The sequence below is a fragment of the Halichoerus grypus genome, chromosome 6 (genome assembly GCF_964656455.1).
Source record: "Halichoerus grypus chromosome 6, mHalGry1.hap1.1, whole genome shotgun sequence".
NCBI classification, from domain to species: Eukaryota; Metazoa; Chordata; class Mammalia; order Carnivora; family Phocidae; genus Halichoerus; species Halichoerus grypus.
This window is the reverse complement of record NC_135717.1, coordinates 83866905-83893095: the sequence shown is the minus strand read 5'-3', so window position 1 is coordinate 83893095 and position 26191 is coordinate 83866905. Positions and strand designations below refer to the sequence as shown.

General features: G+C 41.5%; 1 protein-coding gene across 1 annotated transcript in view; it reads right to left on the bottom strand.

Moving 5' to 3' along the window:
* SLC2A3 (solute carrier family 2 member 3) overlaps positions 1-24594 on the bottom strand; it is a 92931-nt gene extending 68337 nt beyond the window's left edge. The window contains exons 1-2 of the mRNA XM_036116583.2: positions 24459-24594; positions 22394-22471 (exon numbers count right to left, since the gene is read on the bottom strand). Coding sequence (XP_035972476.1) covers positions 22394-22414 — 21 coding nt within the window. The 5' untranslated portion in view covers positions 22415-22471; positions 24459-24594. The remainder of the gene's footprint in view (positions 1-22393; positions 22472-24458) is intronic.
* Between the last annotated feature and the right edge of the window lie 1597 nt (positions 24595-26191).

Genomic DNA, 26191 nt, shown 5'->3' with positions numbered 1-26191 from the left:
CATGACACACATATATGTACACACATTATAGATGAATACATACACATGCTCTCTGTATATATGTATAATTTAAAAAATGGTGTTATATAAATACATATATCATTTTACCATTCTGATATTTTTTCACTCAACAATGTATCATGAACATTCTTTTGTATCAGTACATTTCCATATGCTACACAGTGGCCCATAATATGGTAGTGGACACCGTAATTTATTATCCATTTAGGATGCATTGCTATTGCAAATAATGCTGCAATAAACATCTTTGTGCATTTATCCTTGTGAACTTCTGAGAGAATTTTGTAGGAAAAATTTATAGATAGGAAATTGCTACTTCAAAGGTAGTTATATTTTAAATTTTGAAAAGAATTGGTAGATTTCCCTTTCCTAAAGTACTAATTTTTATTCTCACCAAGTGTGTAGAGTATCTTATTATATTTCCACCCAAACTAAATATTGATCATTCTTCACACACACACCCCCCGCCCCCCCCGCCCCCGAGAGACAGCCAGCACACATACAAAGGCAGGAGGAGCAGAGGGAGAGAGAGAATCTTACACAGGCTCCCCACAGAACCCGATGCAACATGAGGCTCAATCTCATGACCCTGAGATCATGACCTGAGCCAAAATCAAGAGTTGGACACTTAACTGACTGAGCTACCCAGATATGCCCCTTGATCATTCTTTTAAACTTGTCCAGTCTCATAGGCAAAAATAGGATATCATTTCTATAGTGATTATTATTAATGAAGTAGACTATATTTAATATGCTCATGTTTTTGTTGTAGTTGATTATGTTTATGTGATCTGCCTCCTCACAGGAGATACTCACTATGGGGCGCCTGGGTGGCTCAGTCGGTTAAGCGTCTACCTTCGGCTCAGGTAATGATCTCAGGGTCCTCAGATTGAACCCCATGTTGAGCCCCACGTCCAGCCCTACGTCTGGCTCCCTGCTTAGCAGGAGTCTGCTTTTCCCTCTCCCTCTGCTCCTTCTCCCCTCTCCACCACCCCCACCCCGTGTGCATGCATGCGCTCTCTCTCAAATAAATAAATTAAGATCTTAAAAAAAAGAAGATACTATTACTTCAAAAAGGGCAAAGTATGGTTAGAATGATCTCATTCTTATAAATGAATGAGTTATATATAAACACATTACACACATGTACATGTGCACAGGAAAAAATATGGAGCATTATACCAAATGGTTAACTCTAACGAGTGGGATTATAAAAACCTTTCAGCACTTTATCTGAGATATATTTTTCTGGAATAAATGAAGAAGAAAAAAAAAAGAATTAAGCATGCTCTGTTTAGTAGTAACAAATAATAGTGAAAAACATTTTTTTTTTTTTTTTTAAAGATTTTATTTATTTGACACAGAGAGAGAGAGCGCGAGAGCAGGAACACAAGCAGGGGGAGTGGGAGAGGGAGAAGCAGGCTTCCTGCCGAGCGGGGAGCCCGATGTGGGACTCGATCCCAGGACCGTGGGATCATGACCTGAGCCGAAGGCAGACGCTTAACGACTGAGCCACCCAGGCGCCCGTGAAAAACATTTTTAAATACTGATCTAATTATATCACTGTTGTGTTCAAAATTCTTCAATGATTGCTTTCTGCAGTATAAAATTCATATTGATTAATGGAGCACTCCAAACCTTACACAACTGATCTTTCCATCCTCCTCATTCACTCCTACTTAATCTGATCACACAGACTACCTCTGTACTCTTTTTTTAAAAAAATATTTATTTATTTGAGAGAGAGAAAGAGAGGGTGCAGGGGGAGGGGCAGAGGGAGAGGGAGACAAGCAGACTCCCTGTCGAGTGAGGAGCCTCATGCAGGGCTCAATCCCAGGAACCCAAGATCATGACCTGAGCCAAAATTAAGAGTCGGACGCTTAACTGACTGAGCCACCCAGGCGTCCCACCTCTGTACTCTTTGTGTCATATTTTCTCTCTCTGTAATATAGTTATTTACTGTTTCTGCCAGTTGCCATACCTTTAAAGCCCAGCTCAAATGTCCCTCCGCTTGTGCTCTTTTCAATGCTCAGAAACAATTAATTATGCTCTCCTGAGGACTTACACAGTACTTTTTTTTTTTTTTTACAGTTCTATTATAGGCCTAGCCATAATATGTATGAACTTGAATGCACACAGTAATTTCTTTAGTTTCCCTTCATTTTCTCCCAGCACTGAGTAAAGGGCCTAGTATTATAAAGGAGCAGTTATGTGGGACAGAATGGCAATAGCCCAAGTCACTACAGAATTATCAGTCTTAAGAGAGATAGAAGCATAAGAGACCTATGAGACTCATAAATCCCATGGTGACCCCACAGAAGACTGTGCATATTGTGTCTGCACCCCCCAGATTACCATGTGCATGGGAGTTTATGTGAATGCTTCCCCCCCACCCCAGCTGGGCATGACTTCCCGTCTCGCATAGGGACTTGGGGGAGAGATACAAAATTCAGGCAGAAGGAAGGGTGTGGCAGTGTCCGGGAAGGCTTCCTCTTTGAGAAGGTAAGTTGAGAAAGACCTGAAGGCTTGCTGCTAGTTGCCCGGACAATATAGGAGGGAGGGAGATAGGAGAAAATAGTGTTCTGGGTTGAGGGTACAGTGTAAGAAGGAGCTTGAAGGATAGAGTATGGTATGTTTGTGATCCTGCAGAAATTTCTGCATAGAAGTATAGAGGGCCAAGGGATGAGAAGACGCTGGGAAGCAAGAAGGGTTCATAACACAAAAAGCCTAATATGCTAGGTTAAGGAGTTTGGACTTTATTCTGAGTACCACAGAGAGCCAGCAGGTTTAGCACACTAATAACATGAGCATGAATTTTAGAAAGATTACTGACTAAGATTACTAAAACTCTTTAGGGGCTTTCATACAAAAGATGACAATGACTTGAACTGAGGTCCTGGCAGGTGGGCTCAGAATACCACGTATCGCAAAGACTCAAAATATAAACCTCATGCAAACCTCTGTTTTCAAGTAAATTTCCTTGAGAGGCAGATCTTATGATTTCTTGTTTGATTTGGTTTTTCTTAAACTTCAGATGGCAAAAATAAGATATAGAAATAGTTGTGACAAAGCAGGAAAAATAATACAGAAACTGACCTGGGGGTATTCAGTCAATAAACATTTACTGATCAACTATTTTATATTGAGTCTTTGGCACAATTCTCTGTATACCCATAGACAGATATTCTTATGACTTGAAGCCACTGGTAAGCTTCTAGATATGTGCTAGCTGATCATGGAGAAGAGCCTTTCTGAGAGCTGGTGGCCCTCCTTGCAGAAGAAAGTCTTTTAGAAAATATTTCAGCTAATCTCAGTTTGTTTCTCCAGAACAGAGACAAGGTTACATATTCATTAGAAGATCAGGTGCTGACTAACTTGGCATTTACTCCCCTTTAGCATTCATGACCTTGAGTTCTATTGGTTTGGGAAGAATAACCTCTCATTTATCCACTACAAAGAGCCTGTGCTGATTGACCTCTCCCTCTCTCTCTCATGTTGGAAAGAGCTATTCTCCCTCAGGCGCACCACACTTTCACCACGGGGATTTCCCCACGTCTGGGGCATGTTTATTTTCATCTCTAATTGTTCCATATCACTTTCTTTCTCCTGCTTGGCTTTTATCATTGCCACTTTGGAGCCATAGATAACACTTTATAACCTCAGAACAAAAACTATTTGGAATGTTGGGTACTCAGGGAGAGGTGTGTGGGAGGGAGCCTAGGCAAGAGAAGGGGAAAGGAGAGGCATGCTGACACCCCCTGGCAGTAGGTAGGGGAATCTCCACCTGCAAAGGCCTGGAGACAATGGTTCTTGCTTATAGGTCAGAGTCAGGTTCTGAAAACTCAAAAAATTAGACAATCTCTAAGGTCTCTTCCCATTTAAAAATTTTACAATTCTCAATGTGAGATTTCACCAACATATCTATTCATAAGGCTGATAGGTAAAGAGAAATAAATCATTCTTCACTGAAATTAGGATTGAGGACTTGAGACTCTGAAAAATCTGGGAATAATAGAAGTTAAATTTCTGGGATTTCCTACAGTTCCTTCAGTAGATTCCTGTAAAAGTTATCCAAAACATTTAACAACCTTTTGCCTCTAACTTTCAGCTCCTCTTAGAATCCAATCACCAGTGAGACAAAATTACAGGCATACCTTGTTTTATTGCACTTTGCTTTGCTTGCTTTACAGATATCGCATTTTTTAGAAATTTAAGGTTTGTGGCAACCCTGTGTTGAGCAAGTCTATCAGCAACATTTTTCCAACAGCATTTGCTCACTTGGTATCCCTGTCACATTTGGTAATTCTCACAATATTTCATTTTCATTATTATTATATTTGTTATGGCAATCTATGATCAGTGGTCTTTGATGTTACTACTGTAACTGTTTTGGGGTACCCCCGAATGTGCCCATATAAGATGATGAACTTAATGGATAAATGTTAGTGTGTCCTGAGTGCCCCACTAACTGGCCATTCCCCTGACTCTCTCCCTCCCCTCAGGCCTCCCTATTCCCTGAGACACAACAATATTGAAATTAGATCACTTAATAACCCTATGATAGTCTCTAAGTGTTCAAGTGAAAGGAAGAGTTGTAAATCTCTCACTTTAAATCAAAGCTAGAAATGATTAGGCTTAGTGAGAAAGGCACGTTGAAAGCTGAGACAGGCCTCTTGCACCAAACAGTTAGCCAAGTTGTAAATACAAAGGAAAAGTTCTTGAAGGAAGTGAAAAGTGTTATTCCAGTGAACACGGAAAGATAAGGAAATGCAACAGCCTCATTGCTGATACGGAAAAAGTTTCAGTGGTCTGGATAGAAGATCAAACCAGCCACAACAGTCCCTTGAGCCAAAGCCTAATCCAGAGCAACGCCCTAAGTCTCTTCAATTCTAGGAAGACTGAGAGAGATGAGGAAGCTGCAGGAGAAGAGTTTGAAGCTAGCAGAGGTTGGTTCATGGGGTTCAAGGAAAGAAGCCGTCTCTGTAACATACAAGTGAAGGTGAAGCAGCAAGTGCTGATGTAGAAGCTACAGCAAGTTCTCCAGAAGATCTAGCTCAGATCATTAACGAAGGTGGCTACACTAAATAACAGATGTTAAATGTAGACAGACTGCCTTTTATTGAAAGAAGGTATGGGGACGCCTGGGTGGCTCAGTTGGCTAAGCGTCTGCCAAGCGTCTGCCTTTGGCTCAGGTCATGATCCTGGGGTCCTGGGATCGAGTCCCACATCAGGCTCCCTGCTCAGCAGGGACCCTGCTTCTCCCTCTGCCTGCCGCTCCCCCTGCTTGTGCTCTCTCTCTGTCAAATTAAAAAAAAAATAAATTAAAAAAAAAATAAATAAATACAAACAAGCTTAGAAAGAAAGAAGGAAGGAGAGAAACAAAGAAAGAAAGAGAAAGAAAGAAGATGTCATCTAAGACTTTCATAGCTAGAAAGAAGTCAGTGCCTGGCTTCAAAGTTTCAGAGGACAGGCTGACTCTCTTATAAGGGCTAATGCAGCTGCTGAGTAAGCTGAAGCCAATGCTCATTCACCATCTGAACAAACTATGCTCAAGAATTTTGCTAAGTCTACTCTGCCTGTGCTCTCTAAATGGAACAGCAAAGCCTGGATGACAGCACATCTGTTTACAACATGGTTTACTGAGTATTTTAAGCCCACTGTTGAGACCTACTGCTCAGAAGAAAAGATTCCTTTCCAAATATGACTGCTCATTGACAATGCACAAGAGCTCTGATGGACATGTCCAATGAGATTCACACTGTTTTCATTACTGCTAATACACCATCCATTCTGTAGCCTGTGGATCAAAGAATAAGTCTACTTCAAGTCTTATTATTATTATTATTTAATATTTATTTATTTATTTGAGAAAGAGAGTGCGTGCACATACAGGGGGAGGGGCAGAGGGAGAGCAAAAGAGAGAATCTCAAGCAGACTCCCTGCTGAGCACAGAGCCTAATGTGGGGCTTAATTCCAGGACCCTGAGATCATGACCTAAGCCAAAATCAAGAGTTGGACGCTTAGCCAACTGAGCCACCCATGCACCCCTCAAGTCTTATTATTTAAGAAGTACATTTTGTGAGGCTAACATAGCTATAGCTAACACAGGTAGTGATTCCTCTGATGGATCTGGGCAAAGCAAATAAAAAATTTTGTGGAAGGGATTTACCATTTTACGATTTATTTATTTATTTTGGTGGGGGAGAAAGAGAGAGACCATGAGCGTGTGTGTGAGCAGGGGGAAGGGCAGAGGGAGAGGGAGAGAATCCTTAAGCAGACTCCCTGCTGAGCACAGAGCCTGATGCAGGGCTTGATCCCACGACCCTGAGATCATGGCTTGAGCCGAAATCAAGAGTTGGACGCTTAACCAACTGAGCCACGCAGGTGTCCCAGGGATTCACCATTTCAGATGCCATTAAGAACATTCATGATTCAGGGTGCCTGGGCGGCTCAGTCGGTTAAGCGTCTGCCCTCTCCCTCTGCCTGCCACCTCGCCTGCTTGTGCTTTCTCTCTGTCAAATAAATAACATCTTAAAAAAAAAAAAGAACATTTGTGATTCATGGGAAGAGGTCACAGTATCAACATGAACAGGAGTTTGGAAGAAGGTGATTTCAGCTCTCACTGATGACTTTGAGAAGTTCACGATCTCCGTGGAGAAGGAACTGCAGATGGGATGGAAACAGCAAGAGAACTGCAGTCGGAAGTGGAGCCTGAAGATGTGACTGAATTGCTCTAATCACATGATCAAACTTGAACAGATGAGGACTTGCTTCTTATGGAGGAGCAAAGAAAGTGGTTTCTTGAGATGGAATCTACTCCTGTTGAAGATGCTGTGAAGATTGTAGAAATGACAACAAAGGATTTAGAATATCACATAATCTTAGCTGATAAGACAGCAGCAGGGTTTGAGAGGATTGACTCCAATTTTGAAAGAAGTTCTACTGTGAGTGAAATGCTATCAAACAGCATCGTGCACTACAGAGAAATCATTTGTGAAAGGAAGAATCAATCAATGGGGGGCAGACTTCACTGTTTTCTTATTTTAAGAAATTGTCCTGGGGTGCCTGGCTGGCACAGTTGGTAGAGCATGGGACTCTTGATCTGGGGTCTTGGATTCAAGCCCCATGTTGGGCCTAGAGCTTACTTAAAAAAAAAAGAAAGAAAGAAACTGTCACAACCACCCCAGTCTTTAGCAACCACCACCCTGATCAGTCATCAGTCATTAATCTCAAGGCAAGACCCTCCACTAGCAAAAAGATTACCACTGGTTGAAAGCTCAGATGATGGTTAGCATTTGTAAGCAATAAAGTATTTTTAAATTAAGATATGTACATTGTGGACACCTGGGTGGCTCAGTCGGTTAAGCACCTGCCTTTGGCTCAGGTCATGATCTCGGGGTCCTGGGATCAAGTTCCGCATTGGGCTCCTTGCTCAGCAGGGAGTCTGCTTCTCCCTCTGCCTCTGCCTGTTGCTCCCCCTGTTTGTGCGCTCTCTCTGACAAATAAATAAAATCTTATATAAAAAAAAGATATGTACATTGTTCTTAAATTTAGCGTGATGCCAGTGCATACTTAATAGACTATGGTATAGTATACACATAACTTTTGTATGCACTGGGAAGCCATAAAATTCATTTGACTTGCTTTATTGTGATATGTTTTATTGTGCTTGTCTGGAACTGAACCTGCACTATCTCTGAGATATGTCTGTATTAGCTAGGCAATTTGTTTAAGAAGTGAAATGGGTTTTGAAGAGAATTCATTCTTAACTTGAGGGATGAAAAAGAAATAGGTGAGTTGCCAGATTTAGCAAAAACCAAACAGAACGCCATTAAAATTGAATTTCAAATGAATGATGAATACTTTTTATACTATTAATACGTCCATGCAATGTTTGAGACATACTGATACCAAAAAACTATTTTATCTAGCAACCCAAACCAGGTAGCTAAAGTTCCATCTCATAGGTTGTCAGGAGGATTAAATCAGATAAAGTGGCAAAGTACCTAATATAATGTCAATAAATAAAAGTTCTTCTTGCCTCTCCTTATGCTGAGGAATATGATACTAATAATTTTCAATTATTCATGTGTAGATTGTCCAGTCACCCAGCATACTTCTGGTTCATTTCTGCCCCCCCCATCCATTTATCTCAGCTACAGAAATGAAACATATGAAAAAATACTTAATATTGAGTGAAACACAATTATAAAAGGAAATCTGAGGGGCGCCTGGGTGGCTCAGTTAAGCGTCCGCTTTAGGCTCAGGTCCTGGGATCAGGCCCTGCATTGGGCTCCCTGCTGGGAGTCTGCTTCTCCCTGTCCCCCTGCCCCTCCCCCCTTCCTGTGCTTCCCCCCCCCAAATAAATAAATAAAATCTTTAAAAATAAATAAATAAAAGGAAATCTGCTACTGGATAGTGGTCATAAATACTGTGGTTTAAGCATACAATAGCTTCCAATAGCACAAACGATCAGCTTTATACTACGCAGCTTCAGGTGTTAGAAAGAATATATGGTATAAGTGCAAAAGCCTATTACAAACAGTATACCTTGGCTAAGTTCTGCTTTGAGGTTTAGATCCATAACATCAGTGCTAGGCACTGAATTATGGGAGGACTGAGTATGTTAAAGTCCTTTGGAAATTGTAAAGCTCTGAGCTGTGGGCGCTGAGTCCCATAAAACACTGAAAGTGAGGATTCCTTGAACCAGAGGTCAGGAAAATAGACACCCCACAGGCAGTCATTCCTCAGAGGCATTTCTTTTCATATGTAGCTTCGGAAATCAGAGTGTCATTTGCACAGCAAAATGACTTCTTCGCTTCCTGGGGTATCTCCTTAACTCCCACTCTGGACATTAGGCAACCCATCTTTATCTCCTCTTAAGATAGTATGTCAACTGCAGTTTCATGCCAATTGCAGTTCCTATTTTCTGATGACAGGGCTTTGGGGTTTTGTTTGTTTATTTGAAGATCCATTGTCAACATCCCTCACCAGAATGTTACATTTGTTACAGTTGATGAACCTACACTGGCACATCATTATCACTCAACATCCATAGTTTATGTTAGGGTTTACTCTTGGTGTTGTACATTCTACGTGTCTGGACAAACCTATAATGACTTGTATGGCCCATTACAGTATCATGCAGTGTAGTTTCAGTGCCTTAAAAATCGTCTATGTTCCACCTACTCATCCCTTCCTTCCCCTCCAACCCACTTTTAATGAAATAATTTTCCAGATCTTCAACTTTCATGTGTTTCCTTTCATGAAACGGCTTTTCTTCAGAATGTGCTGGGTTTGGGCGCCTGGGTGGCTCAGTCGGTTAAGTGTCTGCCTTCAGCTCGCGTCGCGATCTCAGGGTCCTGGGATCAAGTCAAGTCCCGCATCTCTCTGGCTCCTTGCTCGGTGGGGAGTCTGCTTCTCCCTCTCACTCTCCCTTTGTCCTCTCTCTCTCAAATAAATAAATAAAAACTTAAAAAAAAAAAGAATGTGCCGGGTATGCTCTTTTTTCTTTCCCACTTTTCACTGCTTTCTCCTCATTTGCAAAAGAAAAACATATCTCTAACCCATCTTAAATTGTTACTGTGGTGCAATAGGCAAAATCTGAGAGTGCATAGCTCCTGAGGGACAGAGCTGTGGCAGTCATTATGGCATTGATGGGAAATATTAAAGCAGGCAATGCCTTATTTCATCCAGTGTTACTCAGAGTGTGATCATCCATGGATGGACAAGATCAGCATCTCCTGAGAGCTCGGAAGACAAGCAAATTTTCAGCTCCACCCTAGACCTGCAGAGTCAGAACACCTGCAGGGTGGGACCAAGAAATCTGTATTAACAAGCCTTCCAAGTGACTCTTACATGTGCTAAAGTTTTATTTATTTATTTATTTATAAATACAATTTAGTTATTTTTTTAAAGATTTTATTTATTTATTTGAGAGAGAGAGTGTGTGAGCAGGGTGGAGAAGTAGAGGGAGAGGGAGAAGCAGACTCTTCACTGAGCAGGGAGCTCCATCCCAGGACCCTGGGATCATGACCCAAGCCAAAGGCAGACACTTAACTTGACTGAGCCACCCAGGCACCCCAGTGTGCTAAAGTTTCAGGAGCATCAACTAGTAAAGAAACCCTATGCAAAGTTCCATAGCTCTTGTCTGTCTTAGAATTAAGAAGGAAGATGGTTGACACAGGGATATAAATTAACATTTTTACTTGAAATAAAAAAACCTCAGACTTTTTTTTACAGAAAGTGTGAATGAGCTTACTGGTTTGCCATTTGGTTTGTATTTCTACAAACTCGTGAGCTATGTCTCTATCTAAAGGCTTCCAGACACAAAAATTTACAAAGCCTATGTGTATGGCTGTGCTGTTGAGGGGGGAAGTGGAGGCCGAAACCCGACTGTGCAGCGCCCTAGGGTGAGTAAAGGCTGAACTATAGTCTGCAGTCCACTGGCCAGGCCCTGCTCTTCTGCCAAAAGGAGGGGCATCTTTTTCTTTGCACAAGGGCACCATACCTAGAAAACCTGTTCTTTCTGCTTTTTTCCCAGAGGGACATCTTTTCCAAATTTGCACAAAGGCACTGGAAAGTCTAGCAAAGGCCCTCAAAGCACATACTTAACATATTAGACTGCAGAAAATTAATCCCTGGAAGCTATTTAAACATTAAACATTTTTATTTTAGATGTTAACTCAAAAATGCGTGAGGTACGGTATATAGTTTTTCAAAATTATTCAAAATTGTGAGTAAATAAGTAAAAAAACAAAAAAAAAAAGAAAGAAGGTAAAGAAGAAGAAGGAGAAGATCACTGCTTCTGTCTTTCTTTCAGTATTGCTCTGGTGCCCACTTCCCACTGTAATACCGCAGGTCTGCAAGGCTCTTCCTTTCTCTGCGGTTCCTTCTTTTGGCCTTTACTTCTTCTTCTTATGTATACTTGACACACAATGTGACATTAGCTTCAGGGTGTACAACACAGTGATTCCACAAGTCTGGATGGCATGCTACACTCACAGTAAGTGTAGTTACCATCTGTCACCATACAACACGATTATAATACCATCAACTATATTCCCTCTGCTGTGCCTTTCATCCCCATGACTTATTCATTCCAGGCCGGGAAGCCTGTATCTCCCACTCTCCTTCACCCATTTTGCCCATTCTCATACTCTCCTCCCTTCTGACAACCAAAAGTGTGTTCTGTATATTTATAGGTCCGTTTCTGCTTTTTTTTGGCTCATGTGTTTGTTCATTTGTATGTTAGATTCCATATATAAGTGAAATCATATGGTATTTGTCCTGACTTATTTCACTTAGTATAATACCCTCTAGTTCCCTCCATGTTGTCACAAATGGCAAGATTTTATTCTTTTTTATGGCTAACATTTCATTATATATACACACACCACATCTTCATTTGCAAATATCTTTTCCCATTCAGTAGGTCGCCTTCTTGTTTTGTTGATGATTTTCTTCTCTGTGTGAATCTTGTTATTTTGGTGTAGTCCCAATAGTTTATTTTTGTTTTTGTTTCCCTGGCCTAGGAAAATGTGGCTAAAAGATCATTGCCTATGTCGTCCTCCAGGAGTTTTATGGCTTCAAGTCTCACATTTAGGGCTTTAATCCATTGAGTTTATTTTTGTGTGAGATATAAGAAAGCGTGGCCTTTACTTTTTACACATCATACCCTTATGTTGAGACAGCTTCCTTTCATCTTCTTCCTGATCTGTTGCCTAAATGTTCTCAGGTTTATTCTCTTCTCTCGAGGGCTTTGCCACTTCATTGCTAGGACCATGACAACATTTTGAGCCTTACTAAATACACCAATCCACACCTCACTTGCCTCACCTCAGCTATGGGAGGGTGCTCAAGGATATACACTGCCACCTGGTGGCCTACTATGAAAGAGATCTGGCGACGCCAGGGCGCCGTTAACAACCTAGCAACGGGCCTGAAGGCGGATGAGCAGAAGCACCAGTCGTGGGCCGAATAGACAGCAGAATAGACAGCGAAAACTCCCTCTTCTTTCGTAATAACATTTTCTCTGCCTGGAAAGATCTTTCCAAAAATTTCTCTCAAAATTCTCTCACCTTTCAAAGTCCAGCGTAAATGCCACTTTTTCCATGATCCCCCTTCTGAACTTCAAGTTAGAGTATCTCACTGCTGTTGAAGTACTACCGACTGATTCGGCATCTCATTTGTAATTCTTACCGAGCTCCACATTGCCTATTCCAAACGATTTCTCAAAAACTCAGATCCTTTGAGGTACATGCCATCAGGATACTGTAATCATCTGCTGATATCCTGGGTTACTTCCCCTCTTTCCTTGGAAATTTTAGGACCTGATTCATTCTCTTGGTTACGCCACTCCTATCATCATCATTCCTAGTGACTTTGTCATCCATGGAAACAGTGTGCTGGCCTCTCAACTCCCCTTGTCCACTCATTTCCAGTCATCTTGTTTTCAGCCCACCTCAGTCACTTACTCCCATGGGGACCCCCCCAGTCTGGGTCATTAATAATAAATGCATTCCTTCTAAAACCTCTGTTTCTTGCATCTCACGCTGCCCACCACCTCCTCTGCAACAATTTCTTAATAGATGTTGGATCTCTAAGCCATCAACCCTATCAAGTTTTCACTGCTGATCACTCTTCTTCTATTTTTACTTCCCACATCACCCAACTTAAATTATTTCACTCATCACTCTACACACTCCTCTGCACAAATTTGCAATTCCCTGGCACTTCCTCCCCTCCTCTTGTATTCCTTGGTGCAATCCCAACCCTTGGTTAATTCCAACTCTACTTACTCTGCTTGCTTGCACTCAATAACTAAGCAAACATAGGTGGGGAAAAATCCACTACCGTGTTAACTGGTCTCACATTAAATTTAGATGATAATCTCAAGTGGGCTCTCAGCACTGCTCTGCAAAGCTTTATTTTCCAAAATCAATTAACTCTCTATTCTCCAAGAAAACAATTTCACACCTTTTCCTCACTCTTGAAATTTCTAAGATCTCTTCTTCCTTTTTCAATCTCAATTGATAATCTCATTTATAACTTTATTGGAAACCTAGAGAAGACAAATTCCTCATTTTCTTCACTACGAAATCTACTAGTTTGACTATTGTCAGTATCCACACACTCAGCTTCCCTCCTGTTAAAATGGATGATGTGCCTCTTGTTCCCATCTGTTAAAGCCAGCCCCTCCACTAGAAAACTGGATTCCTTTCCTTCTTGTCTTACTCAAGAATTTTTTTTTTTAAAGATTTTTTATTTACTCATTTGAGAGAGAGAGAGCATACAAGGGAGGCACAAACGGGGGCGGGTAAGGGTCAGAGGGAGAGGGAGAAGCAGACTCCCCACTAAACAGGGAGCCTGATGATGCAGGGCTTGATTCCAGGATTCCAGGAATTATGACCTGAGCCAAAGACAGATGCTTAACTGACTGAGCCACCCAGGCGCCCCCATACCAAGACTTTCCTTAGATAAAGACAAATTTCAAAAAAGTGGAGACTTAAGACATGGTGAGAAGCTAGAGGAGAATCTTATACTACCTATAAGACTCTATTTCTTAAGCAGGGAGATGGGGGTTAGATGTTCATTTAAAAAATTCTTGCTTTTTTGGGGCTCCTGGGTGGCTCAGTCATTAAGTGTCTGCCTTCGGCTCAGGTCATGATCCCAGGGTCCTGGGATCGAGCCCCGCATCGGGCTCCCTGCTCCGTGGGAAGCCTGCTTCTCCCTCTCCTACTCCCCCTGCTAGTGTTCCCTCTCTTGCTGTCTCTCTCTGTCAAATTAAAAAAAAAAAAAAATTCTTGCCTTTTTTACAAAGATGATGCTGAAAGTGAAGAAGGAAGCCCCTGACCCTCCCAAAGCTGAAGCCAAAAGCAAATATTTTAAAGGCCAAAAAAGCAGTGCTAAAAGGTGCCACACACCATGGCTCCAAAGGCAGCCCAAACATCCTCAGAAGAGCATCCCCAGGAGAAACAAGCTTGACCACTATGCCATCATCAATTCTCCCCGACCACTGACTCAGCCATGAAGAAGACCACAGTGTTCTTGCATTCACTGTGTATGTCAGAGCCACCAAGCGCCAGACCAAATGGGCTGTGAGGAAGCTCTGTGACACTGACACAGCCAAAGCCAATGCCTTCATCAGGCCTGATGGACAGAAGGTACATGTTCACCTGCCTCTTGACTGTGATGCTTTGGATGTTGCCAAAGAAAATGGGATCATCTAAACTGAGTCCAGCTGGCTAATTCTAAATATATTTTTTTAACCATAAAAAAAATTTTTTTTTTTTTTAAGATTTTCATTTATTTATTTGACAGAGAGAGACAAAGTGAGAGAGGGAACACAAGCAGGGGGAGTGGGAGAGGGAGAAGAAGGCCTCCCACGGAGCAGGGAGCCTGATGTGGGGCTCGATCCTACGAGCCTGAGATCATGACCGGAGCCGAAAGCAGACGCCCAACGACTGAGCCATCCAGGCGCCCCTACCATAAAAAATTCTTAAAACACATATATTCCTTTATAGAAAGGAAATAATTCTTCTGTCTCTATAGGAAGGAAGGAAGTCCCTCTCAAGATGAGCGCCCCATATCTGGGCTCCCTTTAAAGTAAAATTCCTCCCATTCCTTAAGTCATCTCTATTAAACCTACTCCAGTAGGCTTTTGTCCCTCCTGCTCTATCTGAACAACTTCTGTCAAGGTCATCAACAAACTCAATCTTATCAAATCCAATGGCCAATTCTCTCTTTCCTACCCAACCACTCAAAAACCTCTGACAAAACCCTAATCACTCAAATAAGTTTCTTCCCTTGACTTTTGATACATCAGTCTGTCCTGGTTTCTAGTTCCTGCCTTTTCTCACCATTTCTAAATGCTGGACTGTCCCCAGTGTCTAATCCTTAAAACTCTTTTCTACATACACTCATGCCCTGGCTTGTCACCTCCAGACCCATGGCTTTAAATACCATTTATATCAAATCTCAATCTCCAGTTTGGACCCGGTCTCTAAGCTACAGAATTGGATGTCTCCACAAGGAAGGCTAATGGGAATCTCAAACCCAGAAGTGCTCCAGGCTCCTGCTCACTCCTCCACTAACTTGTGCTTCCTCCAGTTTTCCTACCTCAATCGCTTAAGTTAAAAAACAAAGGAACTAGTATTGAGTTCTGTATTACATTCTCACCCTCTACCCAATTCATCAGCAAGTCCTGCCTGCTGAACTGACTGCTTTTACTACCCGTTACTACCACCTTTACTCAAGCCAACATGATCTCTACCAATATGTCAATAACAGATCTGTCTGCTTCTATACAGTTTATTCTCCAACCAACAGGTTTTAGTGACCTCTTAAAAACATAAATCTGCTCTTATTTCTCCCCTGGTCAAAACCATTCCAGTGGCCTTTTATCATATTAAAAAAAAAAAAATCAAACATCTTACCATGGTCTGCTAGGCCCTAGGTGATCCGGCCCTGGGCTGCCTCCCCCCAATCTTATTTCCTACTCTTCTCCTTGAGGCACTACCCTCCTTCCTTGCTGTTCTTATAATGGTCTTTGGGCCAAATGCAGCCTACCACCTGTTTTTTGTGTTTTGTTTTTGTAGTTTGTTTTCTTAACTTTTTGAGGTAATTATAGATTCATATCTAGTTGTAAGAAATAATACACAGATCCCGTATATTCTTTACCCAGTTTCCCCTAATGGCAACATCTTGCATAACATAGTGCAGTATCACGACCAGGGAATTGATATTGATAAATCTACTCACCCTATGGCCAGTTATCACTCTCCCGATCCCAACCAGTAGCAACCATTAGTCTGTCCTCCACCTCTATATTTTTATCATTTATTTTTTTTGAAGATTTTATTTATTTATTCATGAGAGACAGAGAGAGACAGAGAGAGAGAGAGAGAGGCAGAGGGAGAAGCAGGCTCCCCAAGGAGCAGGGAGCCTGATGCGGGACTTGATCCCAGGACCCTGGGATCATGACCTGAGCCAAAGGCAGACGCTTAACCATCTGAGCCACCCAGGCGCCCTATATTTTTACTATTCAAAAAAATGTTATATAAATGGGATCTATTTTAGTTTGGGCTGCTATAACAAGAGTACCATAGACCGGGTGCCTTAAACAACAATTTATTTCTCAGTTCTGAATGCTGGAAGTCTAAGATTAGGGTGCTAGCATGGTTGGGTTCTGGTGAAGGTCTTCTTCCTCGTTTACAGATAGTCGCCTTCTCGTTGTATCCTCACATGGCAGAGAGAAAGCACACAAAGTAGCTCTCTGGCCTCTTCTTACAAAGGCACAAATCCCATTCATGAGGGATATAGCCTCTCATAGGCCCCACCTCCAAGTACCATCACACTGGGGATTAGATTTCCACATAATGAATTTGGGATGGGGAGGAATACAAATATTCAGTCCACAACAAGATCATATCATATATAACCTTTTAAAATTGCCTCTTTTCACTCAGTATAATTCCCTTGAGATCCATCCAAGTTGTTGTATGTAGCAATAGTTTATTCCTTTTTTTTTTTTTTTAAAGTAATCTCTATGCGCCCAACATGGGGCTCAAACTCACAATCCCGAGATCAAGAGTTTCATGCTCTATCAACCGAGCCAGCCAGGTACCCCTTTTGCTCATTCTTTAAAAAACTGTTGAGGTTTTTAAAATAACAGTTTTATTGACATAAAACTCACATACTATACAATTCACCATCAAAGTGTACAATTCAGTGGTTTCTAGTATATTCACAGAGTTGTTTTTGCCTTCATAGATTTGTGTATTCTAGACATTTCATATAAATGGAATTATATAATATGTGGACTTTTGTCACTGGCTTCATAAACTCAGTACAATGTTTTCAAGTTTTATCCATATTGTAGCATGTATCAGCACTGTTTCCTTTTATTATTAAATAATATTCCATTGTATGGATATACCACATTTTATTTATCCAATCATCAGTTGATGGACATTTCCACTATCATGAATAATGCTACTATGAACACTCAAGTTTAAGTTTTTGTGTAAACATACATTTTCATTTCTCTTGGGTATATATCTAGGAGCGGCATTGCTGGGTCATATGGTGATTCTATGTTTAATGTTTTGAGGAACTGCTAGCCTATTTTCCAAAGCAGCTATACCATTTTATATTCCTACCAGCAATGTAAAAAGGGTTTCAATTTCTTCATATCCTTGCCAACACTTTTCAGTGTCTGTATTTTCTTTTCTTTTCTTTTTTTTATTTTAAAGATTTTTATTTATTTGACAGAGAGAGACACAGCGAGAGAGAGAACACAGGCAGGGAAAGTGGGAGCGGGAGAAGCAGGCTTCCCGCGGAGCAGGGAGCCCGATGCGGGGCTCGATCCCAGGACCCTGGGATCATGACCTGAGCCGAAGGCAGACGCTTAACAACTGAGCCACCCAGGCGCCCCTCAGTGTCTGTATTTTCAATTATAGACAAGTGGTGAGCGTGAAAAAATATCTCACTGTGGATGTGATTTGCATTTCCCTAAGGGCTAGTGATATTGAGCATCTTTTCATGTGCTTATTAGTCATTTATCTTCTGAGAAATGTCCATACAGATCATTGACCATTTTTTAATTGCATTATTTGTCTTTTTATTATTGAATTGTAATTAATTTTTGTATATTCTAGATACAAGTCCCTTTACCATACACATGATTTGCAAATATTATCTCCCATTCTGTGGGTTGTCTTTTCACTTTCTTGATGGTGTCCTTTGAAGCACAGGTGTTTAACCTTGATTATATCCAATATATCTATTTTTTCATTTGTTATTCATGATTTTGGTATCTTATCTAAGAAACCATAGCCTAATGCAAGATCACAAAAGTTTACATATATGTTTTCTTCTAAAAATTTTATGGTTTTAGGGGTGCCTGGGTGGCTCAGTCCATTGAGCGGCCAACTCTTGATTTCGGCTCAGGTCCAGGTGTCACTCTTGATCTCAGGGTCCGGGGATCTGTGCTCAGCGGGGTATCTGCTTAAGGATTTCCCCCTCCCTCTCCCTCTGCTCCTTGCTCACCTCTCTCTCTCTCAAATAAATATATAAATCTTAAAAAAAAGTTTTATGGTTTCAGGTCTGACATTTAGGTGTGTGAGCCATTTTGAGTTAATTTTTGTAAATGGTGTGAGGTAAGGGTCTAACTTCACTCTTTTGCATGTGCCTATCCAGTTGTCCCTGCACCATTTGTTGAAAAGGCTATTCTTTCCTCACTGAATGGTCCTGGCATCCTTGTTGAAAGTTGGACATAGGCATATGGGAGTTTGTTTCAGGACTCTCAATTCTATTTTATTGATCTATGTCTAATGTTATGCTAATACCACACTGTTTTGACTATAGTTACTGTTGAGTTTTGAGAGGGCTTTTTGTCAGTATGTGGTTTGCAAATATTTTCTCTGTAGCCTGTCTCTTTACCATCTTCACTGGGTGTTTTGTAGAACAAAAGCTTTTAATTTTGGTGAGGCCGAAATTATCTTTTTTTTTTTTTTTTATGGTTTATGCTCTTGATGTCAGGCCTCTTCCTGTGTTTATAAATAAAGTTTCATTACAACACACCCATGCTCATTTGTTTACATAATGTCTGTGGCTGCTTTAACATATGACAGCAGAGTTGAATAGTTGTTAACAGAGCATTTGTTTACATAATGTCTGTGGCTGCTTTAACATATGACAGCAGAGTTGAACAGTTGTTAACAGAGACATAGGGCCTACAAAGCCTAAAATACTACCTGGCTCTTCACAGAAAACTTTGTGGACTCCTTGCTCTAATCTGCTGAGACTTTCTACCCTAGCACCTTTACATCTACTCTTCCCTCTATCTGAAACACTTCCTTCAGATCTTCTCATGGCTGGCTCTTTATTGTCACTCAGGTTCCTGCTCAAATTCATGTTGGACAGGCCTTCTCTGACCACATTATTTATGCAATCCTACCTTCCCATCCCAACATCTATGCCTTTACCTTGCTTTATTTTTCTTAATAGAATGTATCACTTCCTTTGCCAGAATATAAGCTACTTGAGGTTAGTCCTTGGCACCAACAGTACTACCATAGGTACTATTTGAAATATTTGAATGAATAACCGAATCACAGAGAACTACCCATTTTTGAGAAAAACAATCCTGTTACTCCATAAATTATTTTATTAGGGGAGCAATACTTGAATAAAAGAACTATATATCTGATTCCCATCATAATTTGTATAAGTGATGTTTATGTGTCATTTTACCTCTGTGGTATTCCCTAACATAGCAAGCTAAGGAGTTACAGAGGGCTAGAGGGCAAGGATGTTTGGATGTCTTTAGATTTAGTTTTCTTTTTCTTTTTTTTTTTTTAAGATTTTATTTATTTATTTGTCAGAGAGAGAAAGAGAGCACGAGCAGGGGGAGCGGCAGACAGAGGTAGAAGCAGGCTCCCCGCTGAGCAGAGAGCCTGATGCTGGGCTCAATCTCAAGACCCTGGGATCATGACCTGAGCCTAAGGTCATGATCCCACTGAGCCACCCAGGTGCCCCTAGATTTAGTTTTCTAACTCTATATTCCTTCCTGATCTCCTCTTGAACCTAAACTAAAATCTAACAGGTGAATACTAATGTAGGTTACATTTTTCACACTGTGATTGCTTTCTCCCAATTGTTTTTGAATTCTGAACCTCTTGATCTGTCTACTAGAAGAAAAATGAAAAACAAAAGAAAAGAAAGAGGGCTTTGGTATAAAGACATTGATCACAGGCCAGCTCTAGCATGCTCTAGCTGTGTGACCTTGAAAATTTATCTCAAGATCTTAAACCTTGAATTCAGATAATAACATCTGCCTCACAAATCAATGTATGTAAATAATTGGAAGTTCCCAATTATTTAATATTTTCTATATGCCTAGCTTCTGGCACAAAGCTCCTAAAACCCTTGTGATTTTCTAAGTGATAAGAATACTAGGAGCATCTCTTGTTCTATTATTTGTCTTTGACCCCATCCCTGACACAGAGATCCTAAGACCCTTATAAATTCCTAAGTGATGAGAGCACTAGGAGCATCTTTTGTTCTAATGAGGTGACTCATTACATTAATGAGAGGACTCCTGGATGGGGGCTAGTCACCAGAAAGACCAAGCCATGGTTAGAAGCTTGAAGTTTCAGCCCTACCTCCTCATCCTCCAGAGCAGGGAGAGGGGCTAGAAATTGATCATACCTACATGAGGAAGCTCCATAAAATCCCAATAGTAGGGGTTTCAGAGAGCTTTCAGGCTGGTGAACACATGCATACTGGGAGGGTGACTCACCCCAAGTCCAGGAGGATAGAAGCTCCTGCACTTGGGAACCCCCTAGACTTGCCCTATGTAGCTCTTCATCTGACTGTTCATCTGTACTCTTTATCATAGTCTTTAATAAACTGGTAAATATAAGTAAGTGTTCCTGAGTTCTGTGAGCCGCTCCAGCAAATTAGTCAAACCCAAAGGAGGGGTTGTTGGAACCCCCGATCTAGGGCCAGTTGGTCAGAAGTATGGGTATAACCAGGGCTTGCAACTGGTATCTGAAGTGTGTGAGTGTGTTGGGGGGAGGGTCAGTCTAGTAGGACTGGGCCCCTAACCTGTGGAATCTGGTACTATCTCCAGGTAGATAGTGTCCTAATTGAACAAAATTGTAGGACAACTAAGTGGTGTTACAGAAAATTGCTCGGTGTGAGGAAAAACCTCCACACATTTGGTGACTAGAACTGAAGTGTTTTGTGTGAGTAGTAAACAAGACCCAAAGGAAAGAATCACAGTAGGGAAGAACTGGATTTTTCCCTACATAGCCAAATACTCTGCCAAGTGCTTAGAATATATGATCTAATTTAATTGTTACAATAATAGGCAAAGAGAGATGTCATGCAAAAAGCTAATTATAGTGTGGCTAATAGATATGAAATAGGACAAACTTTCATAGCCATTTGTATCTGGCTATGTCAAAATGACCTTGTCCAAAGTAACAACAGCAACAACCATCTTAAACCTTTATTTATCCTTAATTACTACCAAGATTCAGGAGACTCTGTCCTGTAATTTCTGTATTATTGGGATGTTTCATAGATACAGACTTCTTTTAAAATAAAAACAACAATGATATATGATATCTTAATAACGATAAGATTGGCATAATTAGAAGCTCACAAACAACAGAGATAGACAATTCTGTGATTTTTGAAATGGAAAACAAAGTAAAGGGTTTAATCTAATTATTAAATAAGTATACAGCAGGGGGGACTAGATAGGGGTCTGGGATGGCAGGGGCACGGTGGCTTTGCGTTTCATATCGTGCTCTTATAGTGCTTCCTCTAACATCTTTCCAAAATAGTCTTAACAACTGTCATGTAAATGTATCATCTTTTAAAATGTGTTGACTTTTAAATTTTTCCAAAATGTACATCTTTTGGAAAATATGTTAAGGAAGAGCAATTGCTCCCCCAGCTTTTCTTCCCTCAGTATGACTATTAAAAAGTTCAGGAAAAAAATCAGGCAGTTCCAGTTTAATACATAGACTAAATTTAGAATTTCCATTTGTTTTCAAGAAGAACTTATCTGAATCAATTTCATAAATAACCAAGTAGCATCTCCCTTTTAACAAAAGTATATTTACTCGAGTTTAAAGAGTTATGGGCTGTTTTTGTTTGTTTCTGGATTTGTCCCCTCCCCCCACCCCCCTAAATGAGGATGACCTAGAAGACAAGAAGTAGCAGACAGGAAAGGATGGCAGCCATGCAAGATACCAATGATTTCCCAGAAACAACCTTATTTAAAGTCTTTCTAGATGAGATCACATGTGGTAAACCACTGACTTGATGCAATATGTGATTTTAGCCACCCAATGATGTCTACCCTACCCCATCTCATTCCAAAGTGTTAATGCCTTTTTGGAGATTCTTATCACAATGCTTCGAAGGTAATAGGGACTCAGTTACACTCTAGAGTCTGCTCTATAAGAAGAGTTCTATCGTGCATTCATATATTACTCTGTATTATTCTTCACACCTACATAGCCATGCGTCTTTTTGAGGATGTTCCCCCAAGACCAGTTATGTATAATTTTACCAAGACCTGTTTGCAATTGCAATGCTGAACATGGATATTTTATCATTCTTATTACTCTTGATAATATGAAAGCACAAAACACCACAAGGGGCAAATACTAGTTAATTGTGAAAAGAGAATGTGAGAATGTACCAAGTCCATTGGCTGCAACAGTCTGTCCCACCACCACTTATGTATGTCATACATGATCAAGACAACAAAAGTTTAGGTATTATGATTATTAACACAACCATGACAAAACAGTTTGATAGCAATCTGACATAAATTCTTAATACTCACATCCTGTTTGTTGCGCTCCATCTCTCTGCTATACTAAGAATTGATTCTCCCTCCAACTCCTCTTCAAGGTACTGCTTCCTGTAAATTGTAATTGGCTAGTTATTTATTCGCTCTATCTACTTAAACTCCTTGAGAGCTTAAGTATGACTTAGCCCACCAGTGGGCACACCAATAAATACTTGTGGAAGAACGTGAAACCTTCACAGAATTCTAATGATGTCTTAGATTAACTCAATTCTGGGGTCTTCAACAAAGCTCTTTCCACTTGTTCAGTGGCCAGCAGGAAGAATTTTATCAAGTTAAGGGTTCTGGGGAGAGAAAAGGGACAGAGCTGGATATGGTGAAAATGGAACCCTTATATTTTGAGTCATTGGTCTGTCATCAACTAGTGGTTTCCCCATTAGCAAAATAAGCAGGGGTTAGGTAATCTTGCTGTTACAAAATTCTGGGACTTAATGTGGCTTATTTTGCCATATAAAATTTAAAATATTGGAAATAAGCCACCTTTGGCCTAAAGTGCTTCAGCGAGCTGTAGTGAAGTCAGAAATCATGGTTCTGCTTAACCAGTTATCAAGTCTTGAATCTGTTCCCTCCTCTCCTGAAGTGGATGCACAGTTGTGGGGATCAGTTGAGATGTTGTATGTTGAAGCACCAGTATTATTTCCTGAGTTTATCAGGAGCAATTAGAGAATTAGGACAGACCATTCCTCTGACTATCCCACAGCCTCCTTGTGACTTCTCCTTTCCATTTCTCTCTTCAAACTTCTCACCCCAGTCTCATCTCTCTCCTTTCCTGTCTGCTACTTCTTGTCTTCTAGGTCATCCTCATTTAGGGGGGTGGGGGGAGGGGACAAATCCAGAAACAAACAAAAACAGCCCATAACTCTTTAAACTCGAGTAAATATACTTTTGTTAAAAGGGAGATGCTACTTGGTTATTTATGAAATTGATTCAGATAAGTTCTTCTTGAAAACAAATGGAAATTCTAAATTTAGTCTATGTATTAAACTGGGACAAAATTAATAACAGTATTTTGCCAAGGACACATGGCCTTACTCCCCTTCTATTACACTTCAGGAATATAGCATTAAATGAATGGATGATCCATAATTTTCTAAGAAAATTCCAGTTTTCATCTTGCAAAAACCTACAAAACTAATCTCATCTGCTTAACGGTTAAACCCCTGGTAGACATCTTTCAAGTTCCCTCTGCCTGGACCATTCTTCATGGCTTCCTCACTTCCTTCAGGTCTCTTGTCAAAAGACACTTCCTGGGAAAGGACTTCTCAGACCCACCCCATCCCCCCCCTCCTCCCCCGATTTAATATACCATCCCTTCTCCCTCGCCCAGGTTAATACACCAGTCCCCTCCCCATCTTATTGTGTATTTTCTTCATAAGATTTATCACCGTCTGGCATTTTATTATATATCTGTGTGTTTTTCTTGTCTGTCTCTTCGCTAGAATATAAGCTCCGGGAGGGCAGGGCCATTGTCTGGTACACAGTGGGATCCCCAGCATTTAGAGCAGGGACTGAGACACAATAGGTGCTCGGGAAATAACCAATATTCTCTCCAATACTCAGAGGCGACGTGCTGGTTTCTCCAGAGCCGCAGGACCCGCTCTCCCTCCGCCCAGCCCAACTCTGGGTCTCCACCCACCTTGACCCGATCCCAGCTCGCGGGCTGGTCCTCCCACCTGCCGGCCACTGGACAGCGCAGCGCGCCCACCACCCGGACCCCGCAACTGCAGTTGGGCCCTGCGGCTCCGCTCAACAGCCCATCTCCGGGGCCCCGCAGGCTTCTCCGCTGTCCCAGGCCGCTGCGTCCGGGAGTGGCAGTGACGGCGCCGCTGCGCTTACGCGGGGCTCGCTGAGCAGCCGTTAGGACCCCCGCGCTGCTGCCAAATGCCAAGGATTCTTTTGGGACGGATCCGTTGATGTGGTAGTAAACCGTGACTCGTTTATCAGGCTCCCTCCGGAAGGAAGACGCGCGCTCCCACCCGCGGGCTGCGCGGGGGTCCGGCTCGCGAGTCCCGACCACGGCGGCCCCAGCCCCACTTCTCACCTTTGCATCAAACTGACCGGCGCGGGCGGCCGCTGCACGACCCCTCCGGCGTCTTCGGACCCAGGGGGCTGGGAACCCTTTACGGGGAAACAGTGCTGGGCCCCACCATCCTCAAAGTCGCCGTTAGGAGGGTGTTAACATTTCTGCTTTAAGAGATACCCGTCCCCCTCACCGCCCCCTCGCCCCCGAGATGGTGCCCCCAGATAGCCCCGCGGGGCGGGCCAGAGTGGGTGCCGAGAAGGCGGACGGGGGTGCGGGGGCGGGGGCAATTCCTGGTAGTTCTTTTGGCCCCTGTGGCTGTTTTCTGATGAAAAACGCAACTGTCTTTCTTTCCACCTCCCAGGAAGGACTCTTTCGAGTTTCTAATAAAAGTCGTCCCCTGCTGCCCTGTTGGTGCTCTCCAGGGGAGGGGAGGGCCCAAGAGAACACAGAAGTGTTTTGGAGAGATTGCTCTTCTCCGAACCTAACTTGGAATTATTTGGAGCCTCACCATGATGGCTTGGCCTTTAGTAAAGAGGCGAGGCAATAGTGACAGTTTTTTTTTGTTGTTGTTGTTGTTGTTTGTTTTTTTTTTTAAAGATCTACACTGAACTTCTCAAAAGAGATCGTCCCAGTGAACTATAAACACATGAAAAGGTATGCAATTGAATTGGTCATCAGGGAACTCCAAATTAAAACCACATGAGATTCCACAGCAGGCCCACCAGAATGGTTAAAATGGAGGAGGAAAAGGAAAGAAAGAAGGAATGCCAAACGTGGGAGGGGATATGAGGCATCCAGAACTCTCATACACTGTTAATTGGGGGTATACATTGATAAATTGGTGCAATCACTTGGGAAAACTAGCAATATTTATTAAAACAGAACATAGGCCTACTCTGTGACCCAACAATTTTATTCCAAGGTATTTTAACAGAAATGCATATACATGTTCGCCAAAACATAGGTACTAGAATGTTCATCTCAGCAGTAGTCATAATAGCTCCCAAACTGGAAATAATCCAATGTTCATTGAAAGAAGAATGGATGAATACATGGTGGTATATTCACTCAACGAAATAGGATACAGCAATGAGAGCAGATGTATTAAGGTGATATGCAACGATATGGATGAATCTCGCAAAGTTTAGTGAAAGAAACCAGGGTGCAAAAGAGAATGTATTGAAAGATTCTATTTATGTAAAGGTCAAAAACAGCAAAACTAATCCATGGTGTCATAAATCCAGATTGTGGTTACCCGTTGGGGGATTGTGACTGGAAGGGACAGCAGGGCTTCTGGGGTCTGTTCTGTCACTTGGTCTGGGTGCTGTTAACTTTATAAAAACAACCACCCAATAAAACATTTTTCCTGATGCGTTTTACCTTAAAAAGTTTTCAATTAAGAACAAAAAAGCCTGACATATTAATTTGTCCAACTTCTCTGCTCAATTCAACCTGCATCCCTTTTACTATCATTATAAGGCTCTAGTAGGCACTGTGAAGTCCTGAAAAGATGTATCTGCCTTCCAGGATTTTATAATCTAGGCAGTGGTACAAACATAAAAGTCATTGCTGGGGAATAGTCTTTGATACTATGCTAATTGTTAGGGAAATCCAAAATAATTACTCTGGAAGAAAGTTGGGGAAAAGAATATGCATCTAGGCAGAGTTTCTGAGTTAGAAGGGATCTTAAGATCCTTATAATTTCTTGTCAACAGGTGCCAGGGTGATCAACTATCTCAGTTATCCCAGGA